The sequence below is a fragment of the Gorilla gorilla genome, chromosome X (genome assembly GCF_029281585.2).
Source record: "Gorilla gorilla gorilla isolate KB3781 chromosome X, NHGRI_mGorGor1-v2.1_pri, whole genome shotgun sequence".
In the NCBI taxonomy this organism is placed as follows: domain Eukaryota; kingdom Metazoa; phylum Chordata; class Mammalia; order Primates; family Hominidae; genus Gorilla; species Gorilla gorilla.
The window spans coordinates 126906746-126922075 of record NC_073247.2 but is presented as its reverse complement, the minus strand read 5'-3'; the positions used below and the strand labels follow the sequence as shown (position 1 = coordinate 126922075).

The following is a 15330-nucleotide window of genomic DNA, read 5'->3' as shown; positions in this document are numbered from 1 at the left end:
TTGTAATTATTTTTAAATTTAAAAACTGTGTACATGAAGTACTATGATAAAAAGTTAAAATTTACAAGAGAGTGATTTACCAGCACTTAATTTGGTAATTAAGATAAATTTTTGTTTAGTTTGGACATATAATAGAATACTACCTCACATTTTAATTTTAGCACATTTTAGTTGATAGTATTTAATATTAATAATTTATAATTAATAGAAAATCAGTGATATTTACAACATTTAATTGGCAATATATTTATATTCTAATAGCTCAAAAGTTTTAATTTTCCTTTTAAATGAAATTTTTCAGTGGTCAAGTCAGACCTAGTGTCTGTTAGAATTATCTAAGAAACATTCTTCTTTTGGACCTGGAATGATAATTGCTTTTTAATGTTGTTGTCTTACTGTTTTCTTTGCTGATTTTTTTGCATGTGAGGTAAGCTTGTGTGAGCCCATAAAATGTTACATTTTTTATTAGAATTTTGAGAAATATTTATTTGATGTCACTTAGTGACTGTAATTAACCTTGATAAAGCTGACTTACAGTTTTCTTACCTCTCATTTTCTATTGTTTTTATGCAGAGTATCTTTGCTCACATAGTATTTTATTCCTCATTATTCATTTTCTCTATGGCCAACGAAAGTAATTTCTTAGGATATTATTCTAGTTGAATTGACCAGTGTTTTCTTTTATTATTTCAGTCTCACCAGCCTAATATCGTACCTTTCAACAAATTCATTTTTCCTATATTTATATTTTTTATATTAGCCTTCTCCAGGGTTTATGCCAAACATCTTAGTGGTTCTGATGAGATTACTTTAAAGAATCACATAGATTATTTGTTCTTTTCTTACCATTCCAATGAATATATATTTTTCATTTTTTCAAATAAAGGCCACTTTTATGAGTTGTAAACTTCATATTGTTTAATAGTTTGTACATTCTGCTTTTGACAAGAAAACTCTAGTGAAATATAGAAAAATTAACTTTTTTCAATAAGAACAGAGATGGCAATAGAATTTTAGTTGGTATCAGTGTTGTCAGATTTTTCCACCTGGTGTCAGAAGTACAAATTATTTAAATATGCAAAGTATCAATCAAGATTGTGATGTCTCAATGTAATTTGAGACTATTGAGTGGTTTAAAATGATAGATGTCATTTATATTTGGAACTATATAATTAAATCTTTATTTTTTATTGACAGATATGTTTAAAGGGTAAGGTGCACATATTTAAGTACTTAAATATTCAAGCATGTTGCAGAATGGATAAGAAACCAGATTCCCTGGATCTTCCATCATTGAGTAAACGAATGCCCTCCCAGCCTCTCACAGACAGGTAATGTAACATTCTTACAGTTTCATTTGATGATTGCTGTCTTCTCTTTTTATGAAATATACTTATTAATCTTGAGTGTTCCGAATATATTTAGGCTGATTGGTCCCGCACTAAAATAAATAATTGGCTGAAGCTACATATCACCATCATAGAATGAAGTTCTAGGATACTAGAATATTTTTGACATTTTCTCAATCATTAAAGTTTTAGTAGTAAAAATGTAAATGTTTGACATTATATTACGGAAACACTAATTTCTCAGCATGTGACAACTGTTAATTTATTTTGTGATCACTGTATTGTACATTTGTAACAACAAGTAGAATTTGACTTTGAACTGAGGTTGGTGGAAGAGCAAGACATTTGGGGAGTACCTTTTCCCTTTCATCATAGTCTTTATGTCTGGATCAAAGATTATATATCATAATGACATATAATGATATATCATCTTTGATGAACATCTTTGATGTTCTTTATGATTTCAGTGTTTTGATCCTCATGAGATTTTGAGATAGTAGATTGAACATTCTGTTTTTAATTCATCCTTTCAAGATGTAGATTGGTCTGAAAGATTTTATGAAAGTATAAATCCATGTAATAGTTTAGAAAATAACCTAGAATGGGGTGAGACTACAGAAAGCTAGACCATGCCCTTGCCTAAAATATTTAAAGATTTGTCATTGCATATATATAAATTTTATATTGCTTTGAATGGCAATATAGTAAGTACTATTGTTAACAGCACAAGTTTGTGAATTCCCAAATAGGACTTTTTCTTGAATATTTTTATTTTGTAAGTAGAATTAAGTATCTAAACATTAGATTCAGTTCTTAAAGATTATTTTGTTTAATATTATGAACAGTATTAGACCAAACAAGGCTCCAAAAATTGGAATTAAGGCATTCTAATCTCGATTAATCTGCTTTATATTTATTTTAACATGAATTTACTTTTAGTAATGGCATTTACTGTTTTAGTCATTTATTTTACAAATATCAGTTGAATGCCTACTGGTAGATTCAGTTATGTTTTGTTGAATGTCATATATGTTGGTCTTGGCCTCGTGGTGCTCACAATGTAGTGGAGCAGGAGTCAGTGAATAAACAAAGCAAGGAAATACACACACATATAAAATTTCAAATTGTATTCTGTGCTGTGAAGGAATGTATTTCAAGAGTGTCGTCAGGGAATGAATAAAAGCCAGCTCTGTGAAGAGCAAAGTAAGAGCATCTTAGGCAGAAAGAATGACATTGCCATGGCCTTAAGTTAAGAAGGAACTTTGTGTGTTCAAACAACTGAAAGGAGACCAGCGTGGTTGGAGCAGAGGAGCTGAAAGGAAACGTGGTACATGTTGATTTTAGAGAGGCAGTCAGAGCTCAAGTCATGTGGGTGCTTTGTAGGATGTGGTAAGAAGTTTGAATTTTACTTAAAGTACAGTGGGAAGTCATTGGACAGTTTTAAGTGGGGGAATAACATGATTTGACTCATTTTTTTTAAAAAAACTATTTTGGCTTATAGGAGAATAAATTGGAAGTAAGCAAAAATAGAAGCACAGGGACCAGTTGGATTGTTGTAGTACTGCCAAGAGATCAGGGGGTCTAGAATAAAGTAATTGCAGTACAGATGAAAAGAAATGGGCAGAATTAAGATATATTTTGGAGATATTCTCTAGCAGGACCATCCAATAAAAATATAATGTGAGCCACATATATAATTTTTAATTTTTTGTTACCCATTTTGAAAAAAGTGAAAAGAAATACATGTTATTTGAGTATATCCAAAATATTATCATTTCAACATGTAATTAATGTGAAAACTTGGTGAGATATTTTACATGCTTATTTAATATTAAATCTTTGAAATCTGGTATGTACTTTATGTGTATAGTGTGTCTCGATTTGGAATGGCTGTATATGGCTACTGGCTACTTACTGTATTGGACAGTGCAGGTCTATAGAGTGGGTTGTCAGTTGTATTAATTTCTCACTCACAGCCTGTATTGAACTACTTAGAAAATTCTTGTATGTGCTTTCCACTTTCATACTCAGGCTGTATGGTTCTTACTACCTAGAATGCCCTTCCATGCCTTGTCTGTTTTGTAAACTCTTTATTATACATAGATAGGCACTACAGTACTTACATATAACAGCTTTTGGAGTCAGACATAATATGGCTTTGAAGCCCTTTTATGACTCTTAATAACTGTATGTCCTTGTGTATTAATGTCTCTGGTCCTCAGTTTTCTCATATGTAAAAAAGAAAATAATTACACGGGTGCTGTCAGGATTAAATGAAGCAATGTATGTAGAGCACTTAGTGCAATGCCTTACCTATAACATTTCCTCAACAAATAGCTTATTATCATCATTGTCATTTACTACAAATACATGGAGTATTTTGTGCAGTGCAGTCAGATGAATTTTGGCTCTAATCATGGTTTAACTACTTAATTTCTCTGTGGCCTTGTGTTAGTTATTTAACTTCTCTGAGCCTGTTTCCATACCTAAAATGTTAACCATACCCACTTCTACAGTTGTGAGAATTAAATGTGTGCCTAGCAATTAGTTCAATAAATGATAAACAGCAAATGTTATAATTTTTCCCCTCGGGACGTTAACTTTTGTAAGCTTTATTTTTTTTTTGTAAAAAGAAATAATAATTATAACTTCAAGACTGTAAGAATTATGTCTAAAATATGAGGTGCATCTAACATAGTACATAACACAGTATAGACACTCAATGAATGCTAACAGTTATTGCCTCTTCATCCACAAGACTAAGCTCAAATGCCACATTCTTGAGTGATGCCTTTCCTAAGTTTACCGAGGAGAATTAGTTGACCTTTTTTTTTTTTTCTCATAGCACTTTGTATTTACCTTTGTCATAGTCTTCAAAACATTTAAACACATTCATTTTTCCTCTAGGCTGAGAGCTAGCTCTTTGGAGGCAAGTTTTAAAAATGTATTTTCTCTTAAGCATTCAGCATAGTACTTGATACTTGGTAGGTGATTCCCTAAATGTATTCATATACTTCTGAAAAGTACAAAAATCAGTTTTTTTTTGTTGTTGTTATTATTTTTTTTTTTTTTTAGCATGAAACTGGTTTTAGGAGAGGAATTATAACATAGTGATTACCACCAGGGACTTTGGTGCTAGATAATTGAGGGATCAAATTTGGACTGCTGGCTGCAAGTTGCGTATCCTTGGATAAATTGCTTAATCCATTCCAGTCAAAGTTTTATCATATATAAAATGAGAAAACACCATCAATTTGCTACAGTTTTTCACAATAAATATGTAATGTTTTGTCTTTTAAACATTTAGCACAATTCCTCATACATAATAAGTGGTCATTGTAGACTGTGTGGTAAAATTGCAAATTAAGTGAAAAATACTTTGCTTCCTGGGTGGCATATTTTGTAAATCAGAAATTTGCAAGGACAAATTGAATTTGAAAGTATTAAAGTGCATATTCAATACTTTGTAGCTTTCATTTTTACATCCTCTCTTTATTAGATGGGCATTATTTATATAAATAAAACATTTTTAGAGCCAATGAAGAGTAAAGCATATAAATTGAAGTTAAAAGATGTTTCGAAGCTCTGTGATGAAATTTGACAAACCAATGGGAAAAACAGGTCTTCCATCAAGATAATGTTCTAACAAGGCAGCCTGATTTTCTGAATCTCTGAGGAGAAATAATAGGTTATTGTTGACAATTGACACTGTAGAGTACACGAAGGGAACAATATTGCATGAGTGGCATGAATAAAATGTTTTGTAGGAAGAGTTCTGATATTTTTCTCCTCATGTCCTTAATTAAGGATCTTAGACATCAAAAGTATATATTCTGTATTATCTAGGGAAATTTTAGGTCATGTGTGCATTATCTATTTAAGAAGAAAATCCTAACTGCTCTTAGGATTTCTATTTCCATAGTATGGAAGATTTTTATCCAAATAAAAATCATGGCCCTGACTCTGGAATTGGAAGTGATAATGGAGAGAAACGATTATCCACAACAGAAGTGAGTATTTTCTATTGCTGATCCATTCTGTTTTACAATTTTATTAGAGCATTGAAATAGAGACACTTGTGCATACTTGAGTTTATTTTGCTTGAAAATATGATCATTTTATGACTAAAACTGAAAAAAAGGGCATGCTGATTTTTAAAGCTGAGCAGTAAACCTTATGTCAATTTTGGGTTTGAAAACTGGAGATGTAAAGCAGACATTCTGTAATTCATATGTAAAATTGAAGTAACATAATCCATATCATAAGTTTAAAATGCCTCATTTGTACTTTTTGCTTATTCCTTTTAGCCATCAGATGATGACACAGTCAGCCTTCATTCTCAAGTCTCAGAATCAAATAGAGAGCAGATATCAAGAAATGACAGTCACATAATAGGAAGTAAGACTGATTCTCAGAAAGGTAATTCATATGGTACCTGCTATTTTTGTTTCATGTACATAGCCCACATTAAAAATGGGCTTTGAAAAATTATATTGTCTTTAGCCAACTCTTACATTGAGAAAATACACATTTTTCTAAGGACAGCAGTGTCAAGCATACAGTTTACTATGTACATTTTCTAATAAATATTAATCTGTACCTAGACCAGGAGGTATATGATTTTGTTGACCCCAACACAGAAGATGTAGCAGTTCCTGAACAGGGAAATGCACATATTGGATCATTTGTATCATTCTTTAAGGTAAATAAAACTTTGAACAAATATTAATAACATGTTCTCTTGATCTTATAAAAGTGGACTATACAATTTAAAATTTAACTTTCTTTTATATAAGGGAAAAGAAAAATGTTCTGAAAAATCTCGGAAAAATGAAGAATTAGAAGATGAAAAAAGGTAAGCACATATGAAAATGAAATGTTATTTATAAGCCCTTGAGCCATTCATTAGATATTCCTACTTGGAAGAGTACTTGAAAAAAATATAATTTTTTGTTCACTTACCTCTTATGTTTAGATAGTTAATTTATAAATACTTCACATCTGTCTGTATTCCTCAATTAAACACAAAATTATAGTAAGCGTTTGAGTGTAGGATATGCACTGTTTTTACCCCTGAAGTGTAATGATGACTTCTATTATTATTATTGAGGAGAACTATACCGTCATATACATTGCTTCATTTGAGCTATGTAACAACCATAACAATAGATGGTATTGACATCACTTTACCAATTAAGACACTGAAACCAGGAGTTTTAAATGGCTGGAACTCAGATGTATTGTCTCTTGTTCTACTATACTTTCCATTTGGTCATGCTGGTTATGACTTTTAAGGGTACTTATGTCCATATTTTATTAAAATAATTGTGCTTTGGATCTTTTTTGAACCGTTCATCTTATAAAATGATGAAATATGACCTACCACATTTTTTTCAGTTACTCCTTCAGGTTGCTTTATAGATGCAGAAAGGAAAGAAGAAACATTTGGTGAATACCTACCATATACCAGGATTAGTGCTATGTGCTTTCCCATGTTTCTCATTTTATCTTCATTAAAATCCTGTAGGGTAGATACTGACCTCATTTTTTCAGGTGAGGAAGGTGAAGTTCAAAGACTCCTAAGTTTTATGCCTAAAACCACTTAGCTAGTGTCCACTAGTACCTAGAGTGTGAAAGTAGCTCTCTTTGATTTTTAAACTTTTCTCTTTTCTCTACATTATGCTTCCTCCAAATGACTTCACAGTTATTAGTTAATCATCTCTGATGTCCTGTAAGGAGGTACATTGCTTTGTCTTGAACTGTTTAGATTTCATTCTTTTACTTTCTCACCTCATCTAATGAGGTCAGTTGCTTAAACTTGAGAATCACCTGTAGCATGTACGACGTGGTAAAGTCACAAAGATTCATGGTTTGATACTGTTTTTAAAGTGAAATCTAAAGATAAAATGACTAGAGTTTGGATAACTATTTTAAAATTTTTTTGTTCTCTTTTATAAAGATGACATATTAGTATTTTCACGCAAATTTGCCAATCTTATTTGAACCTATTTTGGATTTTCTTTATTTAGACATATACAGATTTTTAAAATCAAAATCAATAAACTGATAAAAACAGGATGGTGCAATTAAATGACAAAATTTTACAATATTTTAAATTTATGTATTAAGACAGGCCATATAGAACTCTGCAGTCCTTTTTATACTGAAGGCTGGAGAATATACATTTTTAGATTACTATTAACCATTACACATTTCAGAAATTTAAAAAATGGTTTATATACTTTGCTATTATTTGTTAGTCATTAATTATATTAATACAGCCAGTATGCTACATTTCATAATGAGTAGAGAACACAGAAGTTTTCCTTATTTCTTATTTTAGCATTTTAAAAGAAGGACCTAGGATTTTAACTTTCATATGGTGTTAAAAACAAAAATGGTTTCTATTTCTGGAAGCTGGCATAAAATGTAGTCTGCCTTACTTTTTGGATAACCATGTTTGTGTCACCTTTCAGACTTGAGAAAGAACAGTTACTGGCAGAGGAAGAGGATGATGATTTGAAGGAAGTAACTGATTTGAGGAAAATAGCTGCTCAGTTATTGCAGCAAGAACAGAAGAACAGGTATTCCTTTCAGTAATGAGATTTGAATTGGCAAATTTTATAATCATTAAATTGATTATTTAAAGATTATCAAATAAAGTATATGAAGTTTTGAGTAAACAATAGTGCCCTCTTAAGATCTATCTCAAGGGACTAACTACAGATTGAGTATCCCTCATTCAAAAATCTGAAATCGGATCCCAAGCATTTCAAATAAGGGATACTCAACCTGTACTAAAAGGCAATAGGAAATACTTAGGACGGGAATATAAAATTACATTTACAACTAACAGAATGTACTCATATATATAGTCACTATATTTAATATTGCCTAGGTATTTCTTTTTTATTCCTGTGTGTGTGCTGAATCTTAATAACTGATTTATTTGTTGATATTAATTTTAGCTCACAGTAGCATTATTTACATTGTAAGCATTTTTTTTCTAGGTACATGTCATGAATATAACGTGCTTTTTAAAACTCAGATTCCAAACTTGGCATACGTCTAAACTCCTTAGAATGGAGTTGAATTTTACAAGAGTTGATTAAATCAGTATGATGATTTGAGGGTCACTGGCTCACTTTGGTCTGTTTCTTGGTCAAAGACCATTTTCCTCATCTTTTGGTTAGGCTTTCTTCAAGTACATGTTGTTGGCAATGAGAAGGGTACTGTGTGAATGAGAATAAAATCAAGACATGTCCACTTCTAATGCAGGAAAAGTTCCATATGCTGCTGAGGGTCAGCTGTTATTGCCATCTTCATGTACTGAGAGGACTACATTTATAGTTTTGAAATGATAAAGATCTGAGTGTTTTTTTTTTTTTTTTTTGCTTTGAGAAAAGAGAATAATTTTGGTGCATTTAACATGGATAAGTAAAATATTTTATTTCATTTATTCAAAATAATAAATGTTTATGGTTAATATGACCATGTTTTGGGAAGTTTCAAATTTAAATATACTGGCATTTGTTTAAATGTACATTGAAAAATACAACTAAAACTTATCAAATGACAAATATATGGTTTCTAGGGGCCACTTTTTAGGGGCAATCTATATAATAGCTAATAAGCTGAATTGCCTAAGTGTCTTTTTTGCACAGTTGCTACATTTATAGATATACAAAATCATACTAGAAAATCACTAACCTTTATTCCTTTCATATCGAATGTATCTTCATCAGCAGTTCACATTTTTCTTCTGCTGTAACTTTCTGTCTGCTTTTTCTGTGATGTTTATCTTTTCAACTTTTCCTGTGATTCCTTTCTAATGGGCCTTTTAAAAATTGGCTACTTATGAGTCTGTGTTTGTTTTTCCCCCTCCAATATAATTTAAGTGTTGATTGCCCTGTGATTTAAAAAGTTTGATGAAGCAAGCCACCACCTGTTCCGTGGAGCTTAAAAAGTTTCTGTCTCCTCTACCTAGCAGGTGAAAGAATTGTATTTATCGTTATGGGAAGATAATATTGTTTTTTTAAGAACCCACAGCTAGCTGGGTGCCATGGTTTATGCCTGTAATCCCAGTACTTTGGGAGGCCGAGGTGGGTGGATCGCTTGAGCTCAGGAGTGCAAGACCAGCCTGGGCAACATGGCGAAACCCCGTCTCTACCAAAAATACAAAAAATTAGTCGGGCATGGTGGTGTGCACCTGTGGTCCTAGCCACTTGGGAGGCTGAGGTGGGAAGATCGCTTGAGCCTGAGAGGCAGAGGTTGCAGTGAGCCAAGATCATGCCACTGCACTCCAGCCTGGGTGACAGATCTCAAAAAAAAAAAAAAAAAAAAAACCGACAGGCATATCCATTTTTCTCGTGGTATTAGGAATAGCATTTGAGTGCATAATTATAGATTTTTACATTGCCATATACGATATTTCTGTATTTCCATTTTCTTATTAGCATATTAGTTTTTCATCTATCCATGTGACTTAAATTATTCTTTCTAGCCTAGGTACAACATTGACTGAATAGTTATCTTTCATTGGTTTTATTTTTGTGATAGTTTTGTAATCAGTACAAAATAGCATCTAGCACTGTGCCTTATACCTAGTAAATACATAATATTTTTGATTGACTGCTTGAAAATTAAATCAATACATTTAAAACTAGTAGGAGAAATTAGTTAAAAAATTATATGTTCTCCCTAAAAAAAACTTCTGCTGTTCTTCAAGATGTATGCAAAAGTAATTTCTTTTTCTAATTCTCTTCTTTATCATCCTTTTTAGATGTTAGTACATACTAATATAAGAACTTTTTAGATTAAATATTAATATACAGTGACATTGTTGTGATAAGTATGTCTAATTTTTGCAGACATTAAAATATTTATAATATGATCATAAAGTAAAGAGCACTTTTTTTTTTGAGACAGAGTCTTGCTCTGTTGCCCAGTCTAGAGTGCAGTGGTACAGTCTTGGCTCACTGCAGCCTCTGCCTCCTGGGTTCAAGTCATTCTCATCCCTCGGCCTCCCAAGTAGCTGGGATTACCAGTGTGTGCTACCACACCCGGCTATTTTTTTTGTGTTTTAGTAGAGACGGGGTTTCGCCATGTTGGCTAGGCTGGTCTGAAACTCCTGGCCTCAGGGGTTCCACCCGCCTCGGCCTTCCAAAGTGCTGGGATTACAGGCGTGAGCCACCACGCCCGGCCAAAGAGCACATTTTACTTTTAAAATTTATAACGTATGGAGAATTTTAGATCCCTAGCCAATTCTGTTAATGCCTGAACTTAAACTGGATCTCACAATTTTTAAATGCTAAATCTAATATTTTTTCTATTAAATAATCTTTCTTCCTTCTACAATATGTTGCTATTACTTAGATCTTTTAGATTTAGGGACTTAAAATTTTTAGTTTACTGTCACAATACTTGAATTTGAATGAGACCAAAAATCTAAGTGTAATCCTATATGAGAATATATCCTACAGTGGATTTGATATAATTTATACCTTCTCTGGTTGTGGATTTTCCTTTTCATGCTGTATTATTGTGTCTTATATTCCAAATATATTAGTGAAGGATCTGAAATGCTATTTAAAATTGTAGGCCAGGAGTTGTAACGTCTCTTTTTAGGTTTTAAACTAATTATTGTAAATTTTGTTTGTTTTTAGTCTTGATTAAAAATAATTTAACTGGATTAAGATTACCCTCGCCTACCAGGAAATATCATCCAGGACTGCTACTTTGACTGTATATTACTTAACTGTTCTTTAACTTGCTACTAGTAGAAGACAAATGCAATGTTAGCTCTCAGCTAAATGAAGCCATGTATCTTCTCCCAAACTAGAGGTAATTAAAAAACAGCTTACATTGAGTTCAGTGATGATTTCCTTATGGCAGTTTTGCCACTTGCTTAGTTCATATATATTTTTAATTTTTTAATTTATTTTTTTTTAATATTTTTTGAGACGGAGTCTCACTCTGTTGCCCAGGCTGGAGTGCAGTGGTGCAATCACAGCTCACCACAACCTCCACCTCCCGGGTTCAAGCAATTCTCCTGGCTCAGCCTCCCAAGTAGCTGGGACTACAGGCATGCGCTAGCATGCCTGGCTAATTTTTGTATTTTTAGTAGAGACAGGGTTTCACTATGTTGGCCAGGCTGGTCTCGAACTGCTGACCTCGTGATCTGCCCGCCTCAGCCTCCCAAAGTGCTGGGATTACAGGTGTGAGCCACCACGCCTGGCAGTTCATATTATTTTTTAAAATGTCTTTGATTCTTTAAGAAACTTTATGCCAGTACTTGGTACATGAAACTATCCTAGAGGAGCAGCAAGAGGATATTGTACAGAATTAATACTCGAAAAGGGTGAGAAAAGAGATCAGCAAATAAACCATCAAATTGGTAACTCATAAGGTTTTAAAGTCTGAAGCCTAGTTGTTTAGAAGACTGCCTCCACTTTGTCTGATTAAGATGTGTAGATTAAGCTACTTTATGTTTACAGTTTATTGTTGAATTTTTTTTTTTTTTTTGAGACAGTCTCACTCTGTCGTCCAGGCTGGAGTGCAGTGGCGTGATCTCGGTTCACTGCAAGCTCCGCCTCCCGGGTTCACGCCATTCTCCTGCCTCAGCCTCCCGAGTAGCTGGGACTACAAGCGCCCGCCACCACGCCCGACTAATTGTTTGTGTTTTTAGTAGAGACGGGGTTTCACCATGTTAGCCAGGATGGTCTCAATCTCCTGACCTCGTGATCCGCCTGCCTTGGCCTCCCAAAGTGCTGGGATTACAGGCGTGAGCCACCGTGCCGGGCCTGAATTTTTTTTTAAATTGATAAACAGTCTTTATCATCCCCTGTCAAAATATTGGATTATTATTTCTACTTGCATCTGAGTGTATTGAAGTCACTCTGAATCAATGACTTTGACTATATTTAAATAGCTATTCATCAAGTTCTAATTTTACCTTCACTATTATTTTGGGAAATAAAAACAAGTCTTGAAAAAAAATCATTATCTTAAAAATAATGTTGCATGATGAGTAAGTTCTAGGGATCTGCTGTACAACATTGTGCCTATAATTAACAATACAGTATTGTATACTTAAAAATTTGTTAAGAGAGTAGATCTCTTGTTAAATGTTCTTACCAAAATAAAATAAAATTGACAAAAGGGAGCATGTTTTTTAGAACAAGAAAAATCAAGGAAGGAACTGAGAATAAAATGATACTATTAGAATATTCTTAATATTAACTTGATAATAAAAAAGGAAATTCTGTTGAAAAACAAAAAAGTTGATATGTATTATTAATTATTGAGCCAGTTTTACAAATTTCCATGAGTCTTACTCATTTATGTTAGTGTTAAAAAGGTGGCTACTGCTCTTTTTCTTATACTGATTTTCTTTGGGGGCGTAATAAGTAGATGTTTAGCTGGCTTCTTAAATTTTGTTTAGTTACTATTCCAAAGAAAGGATTAAAATATATGTGTGATTTTGCAGTAAATAGCTTCATTTAACTGGTTCCCATTGCATGTTTGTTCCTGCTAACTTACGCTGTAGTATTTTCTGTTGTGTCTTTCCTTTTAGTAATTATTTTATTTGCTTTTAGGTGTGTCTTCAGAGTTTTTCTTTATTGTGGAAAGATGTGCTTCTAATTACTATGTGATACAGCTAAATAACAAAAAGCAATTGTGAAAAGTTATAATTAAAGTATAATTAAGGATCATGGAAAGCAAAACTAGGTTTAGGAAGTTTATAATTTTGTTTTAGAATTATAGAAATTATGGACATTACCTGTTTTATTATGATTTTTCCCTGATCATGTGAACATTTCAATTTGAGGAGCATCATGTTAACCTCTAGCTTGTTATAACTAATTAGGTAGATCTCTCAGTCCTTGAAATCTATGTATTCTTTTGTTTCTGCTTTCTTTACAAATGACTACCCTGTCTCTCCAAAAACATCTCCCATCTTTTGGTTTGGTTGATTTATGTGAAATATGAATACAGACAGAGGCCTTTAAGTTGTAGGAGCATCATTCAGTGATAAACTCTTCCAGAGGACCAGAGCAACAGGACATGAATCAAGGTATCTAGAGTTTGTGGAAGCCTTCAAGTATTATGGGGCCAGGTTGACATAGCTGAATTGTATAGTCTTTTACTTAAAATAAGTACTAGTAACTGGATTAGGGAAGTATGTTAATAATCTAGATGTTTAATTAGAATAGATGTTTGTTTTGACTTTTGGTATCAGAGTAAATCATAAAATAATGAACATAGCAAAATTTTACATAGGTGAATTCTCAAGTACATAAAATATATTGTATAGGTAAGTGGATCTCAACTTTTTTTTCTGTTTCAATATAACTCATACACAACCGTAATCACAACGCTAATGAATGTGTGGTGAGAAGGAGTTAGAATTTACCATAGTGAAGGCCATTGTAGTTTGAGTCCCCTCCCCTGCAATAATTCTGAAATTTCCCCCAGGGTAGTACTTACTGTGGTCTCTTCTTTAAAAAAAAAATCACTCTTTTAAAATATATTTTTCCTAATAGTTTTAGATATTTCATTACCTTAATTTTTCTGTATTTAAGAATTTAAGGCAATTTTAATGCATGCCTATACAAAGAAGAAGTGTCCTTAATTCTGAAATTGTTTAGCCCAAAGCTACACTGATTGGTGTGTGATACTTGTCCTTTGCATCTCATTATCACTTTTTCCTAGTGAGGCCCTACTAGATCCACGCTAGTGAGAAATCCAGCGTAATGGACTTTGGTTTCTTTATGCTAACCATATTTCTGTAATTACCAACTTATATTTAATTCATTATGTATTTTATTAGTCAATATATAGCTTTTATTTAAAATCCATTTCTATATTCTTTTGGCAGTTGACATCTGGATATTTTATTTTGAATAAAAGGCCGAGATTTTACTTATATTAAATTTTAAAAGTGAAAATTATATTTATGTATAGTAACATTAAGAACTCTTAAGTATAGTTCCTTATGTTAAGGACAGTAATTCATTACTTTTGACTTTGAGATTAATACTTAGAATTATGTAACATTATGTAGAAATAGTTCTCTCATAATGGTTCATCATTTTCTTTCTTTGGTTTTCTTTGAATGGTTTTATTTAGTTATTAAAAGTTTAAGAAACTTGTGTTTTTTTAAAGAATTGAACTGGAGCGCTGATTTTGCATTTAGAATTAAAGTTTTTCATTTGGCAAAATAACTATGTATTACATAAACACACCTCATATCATTTGCTGTGCTGGGAAAAATAAATCAGTCACGATGGTACCTCTGTATCTCTTTATCTTCTATCTCAGCCAAAAGTTAGATATGCAAAGGGCAATAATAGCATGGGTGGAAGATATCCAAACTTTGAGAAAGGGTTTATAAAAGAAGATGCATGGAAAAGTTGCCGAGCTTCATTTTGTTATAAAATAGTACACTTATGGGCATCTGATCTAAATAATATTTAAATATTATTTTCTAGCAAAGATCTTCAAGGACCAGATGCAGTTTATTTTAGAGATTTTTTTTATATCATGTGATGTAATATTCTTAATAGATTTGGGAATTAATGTGTTGATTTACTTCTAGGATTCTTAATCATTCAACTTCTGTGATGAGAAACAAGCCAAAACAAAGTGTGGAATGTGAAAAGAGGTATAAAAATATCTTAGTTTTTACATTTAATATTTTATAATGAGTATTGATCCTTTGACAGTGATGTTTTTGTATATAGGCTTTAATTAAATAAGTGATACAGATTTAATATAACTAGATAATTTAAATAGGAAATGTTTTAGAACATGAGTTAAATTTACTTTTGATGTAAGCAAAATAAAAAATGCTGATCTTTTTTGCTCATAGATGCATTTTTGTCTTGATGATAGAATCATTTATTTTTTCATTCAGTGAACATTTATTATATTGCTATTCTTGCCAGGAATAATGTGTTTCTTTATCATTGATTGTGTT

At 32.1% G+C, this 15330-nt stretch overlaps 1 protein-coding gene across 6 annotated transcripts in view; it reads left to right on the top strand.

Annotated features, from left to right (window-relative positions):
• LRCH2 (leucine rich repeats and calponin homology domain containing 2) overlaps nt 1–15330 on the top strand; it is a 123544-nt gene that overhangs the window by 62790 nt on the left and 45424 nt on the right. For 4 of the 6 annotated variants that reach the window (XM_004064740.5, XM_055375569.2, XM_004064741.4 and 1 more), the window contains exons 6-12: nt 1198–1331; nt 5272–5359; nt 5657–5768; nt 5954–6051; nt 6146–6204; nt 7826–7933; nt 14950–15015. In XM_004064740.5, coding sequence (XP_004064788.1) covers nt 1198–1331; nt 5272–5359; nt 5657–5768; nt 5954–6051; nt 6146–6204; nt 7826–7933; nt 14950–15015 — 665 coding nt within the window. The remainder of the gene's footprint in view (nt 1–1197; nt 1332–5271; nt 5360–5656; nt 5769–5953; nt 6052–6145; nt 6205–7825; nt 7934–14949; nt 15016–15330) is intronic. The other 2 variants (XM_055375571.2, XM_055375570.2) reach the window with 1 other exon arrangement.